The sequence below is a fragment of the Raphanus sativus genome, chromosome 7, assembly GCF_000801105.2.
Source record: "Raphanus sativus cultivar WK10039 chromosome 7, ASM80110v3, whole genome shotgun sequence".
Lineage (NCBI taxonomy): Eukaryota > Viridiplantae > Streptophyta > Magnoliopsida > Brassicales > Brassicaceae > Raphanus > Raphanus sativus.
Window position 1 is genome coordinate 24,090,902 of NC_079517.1, and position 17,155 is coordinate 24,108,056.

The 17,155-nt window shown below is 40.8% G+C and overlaps 1 protein-coding gene across 1 annotated transcript in view; it reads left to right on the top strand.

Annotated features, from left to right (window-relative positions):
- The first annotated feature begins 67 nt into the window (after window positions 1-67).
- The window catches only part of LOC130498112 (agamous-like MADS-box protein AGL80), a 27,638-nt gene continuing 10,550 nt past the window's right edge, over window positions 68-17,155 (top strand). The window contains exons 1-3 of the mRNA XM_056991475.1: window positions 68-417; window positions 2,165-2,202; window positions 13,190-13,205. Coding sequence (XP_056847455.1) covers window positions 68-417; window positions 2,165-2,202; window positions 13,190-13,205 — 404 coding nt within the window. The remainder of the gene's footprint in view (window positions 418-2,164; window positions 2,203-13,189; window positions 13,206-17,155) is intronic.

Below are 17,155 nucleotides of genomic sequence, written 5' to 3' on the forward strand. Positions count from 1 at the left end.
ACACACACACATCCCTGAACTCAAAACACAGAGCACACTACACAAAGTAATAAACACAACAAACACCATGACGAGAAGGAAGGTGAAACTTGCTTTCATCAACAATAACTCCTCGAGAAAAACAACCTACAAAAAAAGGAAGAGGGGCTTGCTCAAAAAAGCGCATGAGATATTCACTTTATGTGGGATTAATGCCGGGGCTATCATTTACAGTCCATACGATCCTACCCCTGAGGTGTGGCCCTCCGTTGAGGGTATGAACCAAGTGATTACTACTTTTCGTAACTTGCCGGAAATTGACCGGCACAATAATATGGTCAATCAACAGGAGTTTGTCCAACAGAAGATAACCAAAGCAGATAAACTTTTGCTTAAGAAGAAGAAGGACAACAGGGAGGTTAACCTCACGGAAAATATGTATCGATTTCTTCAGATTGGACAGTTAACTATTTGATACTGCTCAAATTACCCTATAGAGCTTACTCTCTCAAATAAGAGGTTCAGCTGTAGTACTTAGGGATCGAATCACGAGGAGCTAGGGAACCAATTAAATCTAATCAATTAATCAATCCTAGGTGAAGTTGGTTTTAATGATGAAATGTAAATGACAATTATAAAATGAGCAAAGTAGTTGCTCTAACTAACAATATGATGGTTGTTTAAATGATAATGAAGAGTGCTAGACTTAGGGCTTTTATTCAGGAATGGAGATTATAATATCTATAAATGCCTAACAAGTTGCTTGCATGATACTAAAGAACTCAGCCGCTTAAATAATCTAGATCTCTGGCCTCAACTGTCGTATGTTGACCAGAAAAAGAGTCGATCGATATCCTTTGGAGATATCGAGCGATGCACCTTTCGCAGCGCCGATCGATTCACCTGTCGGGATATCGATCTACGGCTTCTAGATATGCCTAGGCGCGAGCCGATAATGAACACTAGGTCTCAAGGAGGGCGGTTAGCTCTTCTCCAAGGAGACAACTAGTTCAAACAGATAATTCAAGATCTCAAAGATCCTAGTGATCTATGCTCTAGTTAGCTACTCTAGAACAAGCTTAGGGTGCAATCTATTTGATGAATATCACAACTTAGCAATTATAGTTTGGGGCTAATCCCACAAACCTATTTAAACCCTAGATCTAACAAGTAGACTACTCAGACGTAGCTAAGCAATTCATAATATAAGATAGATAAAAGAATTGCATAGATAGGGAATAGAAAACAAATGGAGTTCACAAATTTCTCAATGATCTCTCCAATCTCTCAAAACATATAAAACTCTAGTCTTTCTCTCACACTCTCTGCTTTGCTTCTCAAGACTTGTTGCTTAGACTTGTCAAAGCTTGCTTGCCGTAAAAAACACTTAGCAGGAATATTTAAGCATTTTCATTAGGTTAAAAACTCGTCAGGGGCAATCTCGTAATTTGGTGAAGTCTTGGTGAAGTAGTCGGCTAAACCATTTCGTCCTCGATATCGATCGACAACACTAGATGTGTATCGATCGATTATAATCGTCTAGTACGCGGATCTTCTCTGCTACATCGAACGACAACTCTGGATGAGTATCGATCGATTCTTATCACAATGTTGACTTCCGACTTGGTCTTGAATGGTCAACTCGGGTGTATTATCTCTTGTACTCCAAAATGCTCCAAAAACATCACTTTATCACGAAACGCTCCTGAACCTGAAAACATACCTAACATGCTAGAAAACACATTAGTTATATAATAAAATACTACTATCCCATGGTAAAAAATGGGTGAAATCCATGGTATATCAATCACCGACAAAGAAGTCGACAAATTTCGAGAGCAGTATGCAATGGACTGCTATGAAGAATTTGTGGGTGATGCTAAAGTGGCAAATGAGTAAACTACAAGGTGGTACTATTGTTGTGTGAACCGAACCGTACTTTGTTCATTTATGGTCTTTATGTTTGTTTGTTGGTTTAAAAGATAATCACCGTTGCACACCTTTATGTAAAAGATAAAGTTTTACTAAGTTGCACACCGGTTTGATAGTTTTACGTAAAAATCAATTTATTAACATTGGTAGATAGTGTAATGTATAAAGTGAAACGTAATTATCATATTGGTCTGCTCGTACACCTTAGTTAAAGTGTTGCACACCTAGTGTTTTTCTAATGTATGGTAGATAGGGTAATGTTTGAAAGTATTATACGGTACCTTGGTAATTGTTGGGGTCGAAATCGGACAAGGCAAAGTTGGCATCCAAATTTCCGTTAAAAATTATTTACTTAAGAATTTCTACGTTTTCGAGAAAAGAAAACTTATATGAAAAACTTGCGGAAAAATCTTATTATAAGACAACGATTTCTTAATCAACGATTTAAGAAATCAACGATTTCTTAAAGCAACGATTTCTTAATCAACGACTTAAGAAATCGACGATTTCTTAATCAACGACTTAAGAAATTAACGATTTCTTAATCAACGACTTAGGAAATCAACGATTTCTTAATCAACGATTTAAGAAAGTAACGATTTTTTAAATCAGCGGTACGATGTTATCAAAGGTCCAAACATCCGCAAACAAGCATCCTAAGAGCATCGTAGTCTCGCAATGGTTTCAAACGCTTGGACAATGGAGTTCAGTTGACGGCACAAACCCGATCGCCCGAATAAGAGCTCGGTTGCTATAGCGATCGGATCACGAAACCACGCTCGGTCGCTATAGCGACCGAGCCACGAGCAAGGCTTGGTCGCTATAGCGATCGAGCATTCAAACATCGATCGTTTTTTGAAACGTCCGAAGTCTTCCGAAATGACGATACGACGTAAAACTATGCATTCTCGACTATCCGTATAGCAATTCTCCGCAAGCCACGACTAACACATTTCTTGATCTCTCGATCAAATGGAATCGTCCATTTGGTTTACGATAAAACCCGCAGAAACTTAACTTTATCGGAGAAATCGTAAAAAACGTCTCAAATCAAAAAGACGGTCCAAAGGGTCCTAAAATTGATTCGAAGCCCACTTACGATTTCTTAAAACCCATAAACCTTATGCTTGGAGGATAAGCATCAGTTTCCGCGGATAAATGGAAACTTTCCGCAGATAATCATGAAGATCGGAAAAAATGAAATATTCCCATTTTTTGACTATGACGGCTTAAGGGCAAAAGGGGGAAGCGTATACCGACCTTGGAGGGAGTATATAAGGAGTTCAAGGCGAGAGGCATATGGGGAGAGAGATCTTTCAGAGCAAACTTAGCACTTAGAGCATTTAGGCAACTTTCCTTTTTTGTTATTCGAGCTGCGACTCAATTAGGTTTAGCCACCTTCGGGTATTAGAACTAGGGATCTCGCCGACAGCTCTCGTAGCCGAAGCACGTTACCTTGTTGTTGTTACGCTCATACGCAGATTCGGAATAAAATCATTTTTGCTCTCTTTTTATGATTTTTATTTTATTTCTCGTTTATCATTGTGTTCTGATTGCTTGACGTGTTGTTTCTCAGAAATACGGGACCTCAGGGAAATTAGGGTTTTCCTAGTTTTCTTATTTATACGAAATATTGACGGTGCGAATTTCGGTTCCCACAGTAATCAGAATTTTGTTTGGGAAGCGGAATTTTATTTTGGCAGTTGAATAAAAATATAAGAAATATATACATTTACTTACATCACCTAAAGAGTGAAAAAACTTAGCCTATTGGTACACCTTATTCCCCGTTTCCTCCCAGTCATCTCAGGTTCGAAGCCTTGTAGAAGTGTTTATATTTTTATTTTTTTTTCCAAACGACATGATGTCATCGCAGTTACCGAAGAGTTTATTTTTAACTGCTTCAATAATTGAAAGTTTTTTTTCCAAACGACGTCATGGTAATCAAAGCATCCCTTTTTTCCTATAAATACAAGGGACGGTATCTGATCTCTTATTCACTTCATAGTTCCGTTTCATCATTTTGCAATATAAGTTAGTTCTCAATTTTTGTCATTTTCTATTCAATATAAGTTTCGACTTTTCTCTATATCAGTTGTATCATATCATCATGGTTTCAATTTAACATCCTAGTTTCTCAATTGTTGCAGCACCAAGTTTGAATGGAAGGCTCAAAAAAGATGATGAAGCGTCCTATAGAGGCGGTTTACGGATCAGATGCTGGTGAAGGTTACTCCAAAGGAAAGGAGGAAACCGCTGAGCACTACCGGGCTCTACTTCGTTTGTCCAACAAACACAAGCTTTCTGAAAATGAATGGAACGAGGCATCTAGCAAAGCAAATGTCATTGCTGCCCAGATTGAGTTGCTTGACGAGATTATCAAGGCTGATGGAAAGTTTGACTTCATGACTGAGTTGGAGAAACTGAAGTTAGAGCACATGGAAGCAGAAGGAATGCTTGGTGATGTGAATGTCAAAGTTCCTGATTGGTTTAAGCTTGAGGAAAAGTGGATGTTGGATGATGTTGTGGTCACTCAAGCTGAGGTTCCCCAATTGCATAAGGGTCCGACTACAAGATCAGGTTCAGCAATGTTAAGGAATGGGTTCACCAAGGCGGTTCAAGAACTGATTGATCAAGGTCTCAAACAGCTATTGATTCAAGAGATGTCTGGTTTGAAGATTGAAGACCCAACCGGCTCCATAGAAGTTCAAGATCAGCCCGGTCCAATTCAGTTCTCTTCCATCGTCCATAACCGAACCGGCCTCATCCTCTCCACATTCAATCTCGGTTCAGAATCAACTCTCAATCCATCCAACCAGCCTATTTCCGGTTAAGAGATTCAGCCAGCCATCAGAGTGAGTAACATGTGCTGTACTCTTTTTCCTCACCAAGTTTTTGTCCCAATTGGGTTTTTCTTGGTAAGGTTTTAATGAGGCAGCATGCAAGCATGTTATTAGCCCTGGTCAAGGCAATCTCTACCGAGCCGGTTTACCTTTTTTTTTTAATTTAATTTCGGTTCAAAGACTTGGGCAATTGTTGGCCTTGTTTTATTTTATTTCTTGCTTAAGCCTTTTTATGTTTTTGAGCCCATTAGGGAGTTCCCTATATAACTCTTATGTCTGGCCGATTTTGGGCACTTAGTCTTTTATGAAATTTCTTTGTTGAAGCAAAACAAAAACCGTTAAGTCTTTCTAGTTTGTGAGAAGCAGCCAGAGAGCATTTCAAGATCTTATCAAGCTTTCTTCCATCAAGTTTGTGGTGATCTACACTCCATCCTCATCCATTGATTTGCCTTGAGAGAGACTTCAGTCAAGCAAGCAAATCCCACATCTATCCATCTCCATCCACTGTTCTTGTTGAGAGAGACTTCAGTCCAGCAACTTGAATCCATCCTCCATCTCTCTATCCTTGTTCTTGATTTTTATTTCATTTCGTTTCTGTTTGCATATCATTTATTCTGCATCTGAAAATCCCATAAAAATCATATTTGCTTCTGTTCTTAGTTTTCTTATTAGTTTACTTTCTGTTCTTCATTTTTAAACCCATAAGAAAACTTATAAAAATCTCTCTTTGTTTCAGGAACAAAACCAGCACCATCCTTTCCATACCATCCAGCCGCCCACTCTCTCTCTCTAGATCAACCATCCGGCCAGTTTGGGTTCTTGCCCACAACATTTTGGTATCAGAGCTTAAGGCTCCTGAAAGTTTTGGGTGTTTCTACCCTCTTTTACTTGTTCATCATTCTGTTATTGTCATCATAATTTTTATTGCATCAAAAAGTCAAAAAAAATTGTTGCATTGTGTTCTTGGTGTTCTTGCTTTGTTCATCTTAGTTCTTGCTGCATTTTGTTAGATCTTTTTGTTCAATCATTTTTGTCTTGCAACCTGTTTGTGCTCTTGGTCGATTTTTACCTTCCATTTTTGGAGGTTGATTTGATTATTTGCATTAATTTTGTTTGCAATTGCATAAAATCATATAGATTAATTAGTTTGCATTCATTTCTGATTGGCATCTCATTTAATCTTATTGCTTGCATTCATTTTAGATCATCAATCATCATTTGAAAAAAAAAAAGATTTCAATCATCTTTTATTTTTGATTTGCATTTAGTTTCTCAATCTTTTTTCCATTTTTAAACTTTGTCAAATTTAATTCTTTCTTTCAAACTTAAAAAAAAAATAAAAAAAATTCAACTTTCATTTCTTTTAAATTTCGAATTTAATTTTCAAAAGTCAAAAAAAAATCTTTCATCATTTGCATTTATTTGATTTTCATTTTGCATTTGAAGTTTGATCTTTCTTTTTTTTTTTCTTAAGTCCTTCTCTCTTTCCTTCTTCTTTCTTTTCCATTTCCCTTTGCACTTGATCTCCTTTTTTTCTTACTCTTCAGGAGATATGGGAGACTTAAATGGTGCAGCTGAGATCAACGCCCAGCTCCAAGCCTTGCAGGCCGGCCAAGCTCAGCTCGTTGAAACCCTTAACGCCTTGACTGCTCAAATGAATCTCATGGGTCAGGGAAACCAGAACCAACCCAATGGCCATCCAGCCGCAAGAAGGTTTGGCCCCTACCTAAACCAGCCGCAGTCCGAGTCGGAAGAAGATGAGTCTGAGGAGGAGCCACCAGATCGTGGAGGTGCTAACCAAGCCGCTCGAGGTGGGAGACGTGGTCGAGATGTAAGCCCTTACCAAAGGCGGGACGAAAGCCAGGACCGGAGGAGAGATCGAGACCGGAACGATGATGCGGCCTTCCAAAGAGGCAAGGACATCAAACTGAAGCCACCAACGTTCGCGGGAAAGGTCGATCCGGACGCTTACATCACATGGGAGAAACGCATGGAATATATCTTTGAGTACTACAAGTACTCCGAGGCAAAGAAGATAGCTCTAGCTGCAGCCCAGCTTACTGATAATGCTTTATCTTGGTGGGATCGAGATGTTGCTAAGTCCGGTCCAGTATGGAGAGCTCAAAATTGGATTGAGATGCGAACCAAACTCCGAGCGAGGTACATTCCATCACATTATCCTAGAGATTTACTAAAACGTTTTCGTAAGTTGTCTCAGGGAACTAAGTCCGTGGAGGAGTACTTTGAAGAGTTTGAGGCCCTAAGGAACCGTTTGGAAGTGGATGAGTCTGAGGCGTCCATGATGTCTCAGTTCTTGGAGGGGCTGAACGATCGGATTGCACGGAAGGTGGAACGCCAGCCGTATGAAGACTTCAACGACCTCTTGCACTATGCCGTCCAGGCTGAGAACCATATCAAGAGGAAGAATGCGGCCACTAGCCGAAGCAAACCTGCGTGGTCTCAACCAGGTTCCAAAGGTGCTGAAAGGAAAAAATCCATAGAAGTGGAGAACCGGTTCAAGAAGAACCAAGCTGACACAACTAAAGCCGGTTCATCTGACCAAGGTAAGGGTCAAGTTCAAAATCAGAGAACCCGTGATATTACTTGTTTTAAGTGTCAGGGAAAGGGACATTACGCTAGGGACTGCCCAAACAAGCGTGTGATGGTCCTTAAGACCGATGGTGAGTACGAGTCGCAGGACGAGGCCGAGTTGGACATGGTTGAATCTGGTGACGAGATTGTAGACTATGCTGACACTGGAGAGTTGCTTGTGACCAGACGATCCCTCAGTGCCCTTTTTGATCCTGAAACCATCCAAAGAGAAAACATCTTTCACACAAGATGTACTGTGGAACAAAAGGTATGTAGCCTAATCATTGATGGTGGTTCTTGTACTAATGTGGCTAGCAAGTATCTTGTTGATAAGCTAGGTTTGGTCAAGACGCCCCATCCTAGGCCATACAGGCTAAAGTGGCTTAATGATGAGACCGAGCTTAAAATAGCCGAACAAGTTGTTGTGCCTTTTAGTATTGGTAAGTACCACGACCAGGTGAAGTGTGATGTAGTCCCCATGCAAGCCGGACATATTCTCTTAGGGAGGCCGTGGCAGTTTGACAAAGAGACCATCCATCATGGCCGGACCAACATCTACAGCTTCAACCACAACAACAAGAAGCATAGCCTAGCACCACTTAGTCCACAAGATGTTCATGATATGTAAAAGGCAATGGACCAGTCCAGCAAGGTAAGTAAGACTAACCTTTATATTACTTATGGTCAAGTGCTTAAATCTTTACATCAAGAGACGCAGGTGCTACTAATGATCTTTAAGGAAGGTTGTTTTGCAGGTTTTGAGGTCCAAGACGTACCAGCTGAGGTACCATTCCTTATGGACCAGTACAAGGACGTCTTCCCTGAAGAGATACCAGCCGGACTGCCCCCCATCCGCGGAATAGAACATCAGATTGACTTTGTGCCAGGCGCGCCCTTACCAAACCGAGCTGCGTACCGAGTTAATCCCGAGGAGGCCAAGGAGTTGGAGAGGCAGGTCCAAGACCTTATGGACAAGGGCTACATTCGTGAGAGTCTCAGCCCATGCGCGGTTCCGGTCCTGCTAGTGCCAAAGAAAGATGGCACATGGCGCATGTGTGTGGACTGCTGAGCCATCAACAACATAACCATCAAATATCGGTACCCTATTCCTAGACTTGATGATATGTTGGATGAACTAAGTGGTTCTACTGTGTTTTCTAAGATTGACCTTAGGAGTGGATACCACCAAGTTCGAATGAAAGAAGGTGATGAGTGGAAAACCGCCTTCAAAACGAAACAAGGTTTGTATGAGTGGCTTGTGATGCCATTTGGCCTTACCAACGCCCCTAGCACTTTCATGAGGCTTATGAACGAGGTTCTAAGGCCTTTAATCAGTAAGTTTGTGGTTGTTTATTTTGATGATATCTTGATTTACAGTCAGTGCTTATCGGACCACCTTGACCATTTAGAACAGGTGCTAAAGGCTTTGAGGCAAGAAGGGCTTTATGCCAATCTCAAGAAGTGTGTATTTTGTACTGACCAGTTAGTGTTCTTAGGCTTTGTTGTGAGTTCACAGGGACTGAAGGTCGATGAGGAGAAGATCAAGGCGATACAAGATTGCCCACCCCGACCACAATTGGACATGTCCGCAGTTTCCATGGTCTGGCCAGTTTTTATCGACGGTTTGTCAGGGATTTCAGTACCATTGCTGCTCCCATGACATCTGTGATCAAGAAGAATGTATCCTTTACTTGGGAACCTTCCCAAGAAGAGTCTTTTAATCAACTTAAATATAGTTCGACTCATGCACCAGTCCTTACTCTGCCTAACTTCGATAAAACTTTTGAGATTGAGTGTGATGCATCAGGTATGGGCATAGGAGCTGTGCTTACTCAAGGTGGCCGACCTGTGGCTTTCTTCAGTGAGAAATTGAGTGGAGCTGCCCTCAACTATCCTACCTATGACAAATAGCTCTATGCTCTCTTGAGGTCTCTCGAAACTTGGCAACATTATCTTTTGTCCAAGGAGTTTGTTATTCATACAGATCATGAGACCCTTAAACACTTGAGAGGCCAAACCACACTCAAGAAGAGGCATGCTAGGTGGTTAGAATGGAGACATTTCCCTATGTCATCAAGTACAAGAAGGGAAAGGACAACGTAGTGGCCGACGCCCTCTCTAGACGCCACACTCTCATCACTACCATGGAGGCTAAGATTTTGGGTTTTGAACATATTAAACTTGCTTATGCTACTGACCCTGATTTTTCAGAACTCTATGCTAGTACCACCAGAGGTGTTGTAGGTCCATTCTACCAGCATGATGGGTTCCTATTCAAGGAAAAGAGGCTTTGCATTCCTCAAGGAACCATGCGAGATTTACTAACCCGGGAAGCACATAGTGGCGGCATGATGGGTCACTTTGGCCAGACCAAGACCCTAGATGTTCTCACTGAACACTTCTACTGGCCGAGAATGAGACGCTATGTCGAGAGCCTTTGCGCCAAATGCACTGTCTGCATAAAGACTAAGTCTCGATCGCACCCTTATGGTTTACATATGCCTTTACCTATTCCTAACACACCATGGGTGGACATCTCTATGGACTTTGTTCTGGGCTTGCCCAAGATAGAAAACAAAGATTCCATTTTTGTTGTTGTAGACAGGTTCTCCAAGATGGCACACTTCATACCTTGTGACAAGTCCAATGATGCTAGCCAAACCGCCAACTTGTTCTTCAAGGAAGTGGTACGCTTACATGGAGTGCCCATAACCATTGTGTCCGACCGTGACACCAAGTTCCTTAGCCATTTCTGGCGGACACTGTGGAAGAAACTTGGTACTAAACTTCTTTTCTCCACCACTTGCCACCCACAAACAGATGGTCAAACCGAGGTAGTAAACCGTACTCTCTCTCAACTGTTGAGAGCTACGGTGGGTAAGAATTTGAGGAATTGGTTAAGTTGCTTGCCTTTTATTGAATTTTCTTATAACCATGCCAAGCATTCTATTACTAACCAATCCCCTTTTGAGGTTGTCTATGGCTTTAACCCAGAGATTCCGTTGGACTTCAAGCCATTGCCACCGGACATGCAAGTTAGTCAAAGTGGTGTGGACAGGGCTGAATTCGTCAAGAGCATGCACCAGAAGGTTCAGAAGACACTTGAGACTAAGGCTGAGAGGAACCGGGTCAAGCTCAACAAAAATCGCAAGGAGGTTCTTTTCAAGCCGGGTGATTGGGTATGGCTTCACATGCGACCAGAACGGTTCCCTGCAGAAAGGAAGTCCAAGCTGGCGCCTAGGGGAGATGGTCCTTTCCGAGTGTTGGAGAAGATCAACGATAATGCTTACAAGCTAGAGCTGCCAGGAGAGTTCAAGGTTTCCCCAACGTTCAATGTTGCTGATTTAGCCCCTTATCTTGAAGATGAAGAAGAAGTTCTGAGGACAGAACCTACTCAAGGGGGAGGGGATGTTGTGGTCACTCAAGCTGAGGTTCCCCAATTGCATAAGGGTCCGACTACAAGATCAGGTTCAGCAAGGTTAAGGAATGGGTTCACCAAGGCGGTTCAAGAACTGATTGATCAAGGTCTCAAACAGCTATTGATTCAAGAGATGTCTGGTTTGAAGATTGAAGACCCAACCGGCTCCATAGAAGTTCAAGATCAGCCCGGTCCAATTCAGTTCTCTTCCATCGTCCATAACCGAACCGGCCTCATCCTCTCCACATTCAATCTCGGTTCAGAATCAACTCTCAATCCATCCAACCAGCCTATTTCCGGTTAAGAGATTCAGCCAGCCATCAGAGTGAGTAACATGTGCTGTACTCTTTTTCCTCACCAAGTTTTTGTCCCAATTGGGTTTTTCTTGGTAAGGTTTTAATGAGGCAGCATGCAAGCATGTTATTAGCTCTGGTCAAGGCAATCTCTACCGAGCCGGTTTACCTTCTTTTTTTTTAATTTAATTTCGGTTCAAATACTTGGGCAATTGTTGGCCTTGTTTTATTTTATTTCTTGCTTAAGCCTTTTTATGTTTTTGAGTCCATTAGGGAGTTCCCTATATAACTCTTATGTCTGGCCGATTTTGGGCACTTAATCTTTTATGAAATTTCTTTAGCAAAACAAAAACCCTTAAGTCTTTCTAGTTTGTGAGAAGCAGCCAGAGAGCATTTCAAGATCTTATCAAGCTTTCTTCCATCAAGTTTGTGGCGATCTACACTCCATCCTCATCCATTGATTTGCCTTGAGAGAGACTTCAGTCCAGCAAGCAAATCCCACATCTATCCATCTCCATCCACTGTTCTTGTTGAGAGAGACTTCAGTCCAGCAATCCATCCTCCATCTCTCTATCCTTGTTCTTGATTTTTATTTCATTTCAATTCTGTTTGCATATCATTTATTCTGCATCTGAAAATCCCATAAAAATCATATTTGCTTCTGTTCTTAGTTTTCTTATTAGTTTACTTTCTGTTCTTCATTTTTAAACCCATAAGAAAACTTATAAAAATCTCTCTTTGTTTCAGGAACAAAACCAGCACCATCCTTTCCATACCATCCAGCCGCCCACTCTCTCTCTTTAGATCAACCATCCGGCCAGTTTGGGTTCTTGCCCACAACAGATGAGTATCTCATGTTATCATCTTCTACTTTGCACACCAAGTGTTTTTCTTATTTGTCTTCCCGTAAACCTTAGTTAAAGTGTTGCACACCAAGTGTTTTTCCCCTATTTGGTAGATAGGGTAATGTTTGGGGTAGTATTATACTGTCTCTTGGTAATGTGATGTTTGATAGTATTATATAAACTAAAAACGTAGAAAGCTGCGCACCATATAAATATTTTATTGATAGTTTGGTGTGCCGGAATTTTGCATACACAAGAAATGCAACATGATTATATTTTAAAGTTTCTCAATTATTGCATTGAGTTGAGCAATCTCATCTGCATTTTTCTTTGAGGCTTTGTCGATTTCGTCGATCTGATAACCAAGGTGTGCAATCTCGCCGTCGTTTTTCTGGGAAGCTTTGTCGATTCCATCAACCCGATATTCAAGGCCACCTAAGCTACGCATCCTGGATTCGTTGTCGCCTACTGTTGCCTTCAAACATCAGGTTACGTCTTCAATAGCCTCGGTCCATTCTTTCTTTCTGTGAAACCCGTCATTCTGGAAATAGTATTAAAAGTTACCTTGAAGTCTTTGCAACCAAAGCCAAAAATTACATGGGAGATCACAACTTACGTTGAAATCTTTGCATACAAAGTATTTCTTCGGAATGGGTTCCGCTTCTGTAGAGATCTGAATGATTATCTGGCTTCCGCATGGACAACGTTCCGGAATCCCAAAGTCAGAGTCGTTATCTCCATATACGAGGTACCATCCGAGTCTCTGTAGCTGGGATCCGACATTTTGAGAGAAGTTTGATAGAGCAGAGAAAGAGAGAAACAGAGATGGAATTAGGTCGAAGATGGAGAAACAAGAGAGGGTAGGTATTTAAAATTTGTGAGCGTAGGTGTCACCAACAAACTGATTAACACTCATTTATGGTCACTGTGCACTTTAATTCAAATTTTGAATTTGAGTAATTTCAAATTTGAAATAACCGACCCGATCCAAACCAAAAACCCGACCCGACCCAGGTTTTAAACCTCATTCTTTTCCCCAATTCGATTTCAGGGCTGATTGGGTTCATTTTTGTTAAAAGTGGAGAGAGAAAGAGAGAAAGAAACAAAGAGAGATGGAATTTGGTGGTAGAGGGCGCTATAAGATAAAGGGAAAGGGAAAGGGAAAGGGAAAGGCTAATGAAACCATTTTGCTTTGTCACTGTGGGCTGTCGGCGAAGTGTGCTCAAGCTTGGACATACAAAAATCCGGGTCGAAGGTTCTACGGGTGTGTACGCTGGCAGGTAGAAGCTAATTTGTGTATATTGTATGTATTGTTGTGTTATTTTGTGGAATGGTATTCATATCGTTTTTGTTTTAGACTCCACTTGATTGTGGGTTTTTTAAGTGGATCGATGAGGGAGAACCTTTCGGATGGCAAAAGCAATATTTGATTGAAGCTAGAAACAAAATTTGGCAGAAAAAGAATACTATAATGGAATTGAAGAAGATCATCTCGCAGCTCGAAAGTGAATTGGGGAAAAAGAATACTATAATGGAATCGAAGAAGATATCATAAACGGGTTTCTGAAGCTCTGATTTTTCCTCCAAGTGTGTATTTTGGTATCTCGCCATCTGTTGTAACCGTGTAGAACATTTGTAGTGTTGGTGACAACATATGAGTCATAACCTTCGAATTAGTAATTTAAATTCAGACAATTTCGGTTGATATCGTCTAAGAACCAGAGGTAGAACCAACACAAGGTGTACAATTCGAAATCAAACTTCGTGACGGAAAAAGTACGTACACTTTATAACGAAATCGTATTCCTACAAACAAATGGTGCACACTAACTCAATTTAAAATCATAAGTGGATACTGAATGTGGTAGTATTACATATTCTGTAAGTTAAGTATTGTATTTTCTGCACACCAAGTTAATATTTAGATCATAGTTCGTCAGTACAAACAAATGGTGCACACCAACTCAATTTAAAATCATAAGTGGATACTAAATGTGGTAGAATTACATATTGTGTAAGTTAAGTATTGTATTTTTACAAGCATACACCGCCGTAAAACCGCTGCACAATATTTTGATTATAGTTTGTCAGTAAATATTTCGGATAAATATTTTGGCAAATGAGAGGAAGTGAGGTCGAGGAAACAACATAAATCACAATACTGACAAATGATACTATTGAAATGACATAGGAGAAATACTGACATATATTCCATAAATAATATTTAAAGTATTTGAGAATTCTGGCAGCAAATCCAAAATAACCTGCAGTTTTTGCAAGAACCTTGAAAGATTTCTGTGTAATCATGGCCATAAATGCACTTTGGTTTCTTGATTAATCCATCATCTGGAAACTTGAAAGATTCCCCATATTTGTACTGGTTCAGGTCTTCCGCTCCAACCTTTCTCAATAGCCACTCTATGTCTTCTCCCATTTCAACAGTCCATTCCGATTGAAGGTCATGGTGATAGGCTGCAAACTGCTGAAACACTTTGCTGGCTTCCTTGTCTTTGCCGAAACAAACATTGAATATGCCGACAGCTAGGGTTGACAGTCCATGCATTGGGACATTTAGTTCTAATATTTTAATACTTTCCTCAAGTCCTATGCTGGGTGCGTTAAGGATACCTTCATAGTAGATTGCCTGTGTGTTGCCAGCACTGACGCACTTGAGATGAAACTCCCGCAACTGACCACCTTTCCATATTTGACATGTGTAACCGGCGGTTACCATTTCTCTGACATTGCACTTGGTCAAGACTGACGGTTGGTGTGCGAGTGTGTAACCGCGTTTTCTAGCCCGCAGAAAAGCACCAAGATTGTATAATGATTCCCAGCCGACACGCTCAATGATGTTGCACACAATATCGTCGGGAAGATTTGGGAGTACTCGAGGTCCCATACTATTTGAGTAACTGGATGGAGTTTTTTGGTTGGTCTGTATTAAATTGGTATAACACCGATAATACATACTTTAATAGAGAAGTAGAGAAAACGTGTGAGGTTAATACTGAAGTTATTGTCCCACCCACATTTGTAACCTAACACTGTCAAATCATGCGTTATTGCGTCCATGATTTAGTGGATTAAAAAATCATTAAAAATCCATTACTTAAAAATGAACAATATTCCATAAATTTATATATTAACAATAGTCCACTATACTATATGTTTGCCAATGTAATAAATTAAACGTTCAGAGATGGAGAACACAAAAAATCAAGAGGTTTGGCAATGTTATGAAGTAAATGTCAAGAAACCAAAGACGGTTATATATTTTCCCAATGACAAAAGCAAGCAAAACCGGTGGAGGGCTTAAAGTCGCGTAGAAAAAGAGCAACCTCTTTAATCATGAAGCAGGAGTTACACATGTCTTCACCCTTGGTGTGCTCAACATCCCAATGAGTCCATCGCCGGTGATTAATAGCAGAACAAGGGCAACTGTAGAACAACGGAATGAATGTTTCTATGAACACTTCCTTCATTTTTAGGAACGCTGGCCAATGATCCCAATTCCAATTGACTTCTGCGGTTCTTACCACCATTCCTATCTCCGCAAGTGAATCTCTTGTAAATTGAGACAAGTATTCGTCATCCTGATCGTATATTTTCCTTGTCATTGCGTAGGTATACAACGCTCTCTCGCATCCTGCATCAGCCGCGCTCTGTATAAGCGCTAGTCCCTCTTGGTGACTCTCGTGTATGTAGAATAAGTCTATTCCCTTGATGTATAGAGTACTTCGATTTCCCTCCCTCAAGGACCTTGCCAACAATCTACGGCTCACCCTTACATTTGAAGGATGCTTGAAGAAATCGAATGTAGCATACACCCCACGATCGTCTGCCAACGCGTGCATTGACTTGCAGGTAGCGCGGAGTCTATAAAGATCTCCAAAAGAGTTGTGTGCCACGCGTTGCACAACTAAAGCTTGAACCTCAGTGGGGAGACTTAGTATCGAGAATTCTGGCAATATTGGAAGAAATATGGACATACTGAAGTACTATTGGGTGGCATATATAGAGCCAAGAGTTGAGACGATTGAAGTTTACAATTCGAAGTAGACGACCCTTCGTCAACAATAGCTATTGCATTGGAAACCGTTCTGCTTTATCGAGAAGACAACAATTCGAAGTAGGCGTCCCTTCGTTAATGTCGCTTCATAACGGTTTAGGTCCTTATAAATACAGAGATTTTGGTACATACTCCACATCCCTTCATCTTACTACCGGAATCATCAAAAATAGACTGATAATGCCAGAATTCCCGATAGAGAACCTCCCGACAGATCTCCAGGGCTTAGTGGTGCAACGCGTGGCACATAACGGCTGCGAGGATCTTTTTAGACTCCGCGCTACTTGCAAGTCTATGCGTGCGTTGACAGACGATGCCGAGGTTTATGCTTCCTTGGATATGTTGAGTATCCCTTGGAGGATGCCGGGGTTTATGATTCCTCCTCTATTGAAAAGATGCTATCAGGAGGGGAACCCAAGTACTCTTTACATCAAGGGTGTAGAGTACTTATACATACAAGATCGTCACGTTGAGGGCCTCACTTTGATAAAGAGAGCAGCAGATGCAGGTTACCAGCCAGCCTCGTATACCTATGCAATGACAACCAAGATTTGGGGTGGTGATGGTGACCACTTCTGTGGATTTACAAGAGAAACCATTGCTGAGATCGGGAAGGTGGTCAGAAACTCCGACGGGTTATGGAATATCGATCATAAGGAGGACTTCGGTATAAAGAGGCACGTCTTTGTATCAACAATGGGCCCGACGTTTTACAGTTGTCCTTGTTCTCCTATTTTGGATTGAGATTGGGCACTTTACCACATTGAGAATAGCAAGGCGGAAGACATGCGTAACCGCTGCTTCTGGATAAAAGAGGTTGCTCTTTTCCTACGCGACTTTAAGCCATCCACCGGTCATCCAGACTTCGAGTATTGGCAGTAAGAGTTCGTATATGGTCTTAGCATTAGTTTGTTAACTTTTATTATCAAGGTATACACACATGGATTGTTGAATATTTGTATTCACTTGAATCTAAAGGTGTTATTTCTATATATATGCTTTATTTATGGGATAAACGTGTGCGGATCTAAATTTACTAAAACGTGTACTTAGAAAAGTTCACACTTTCTAACTGTAGTACTACGTACACTATATAACTAAACGTATACCTGCAAACAAATCTGCACACAACTCTATTTATAACCAATATTAGATAGTGTGTTTCATATATTATATAAAGA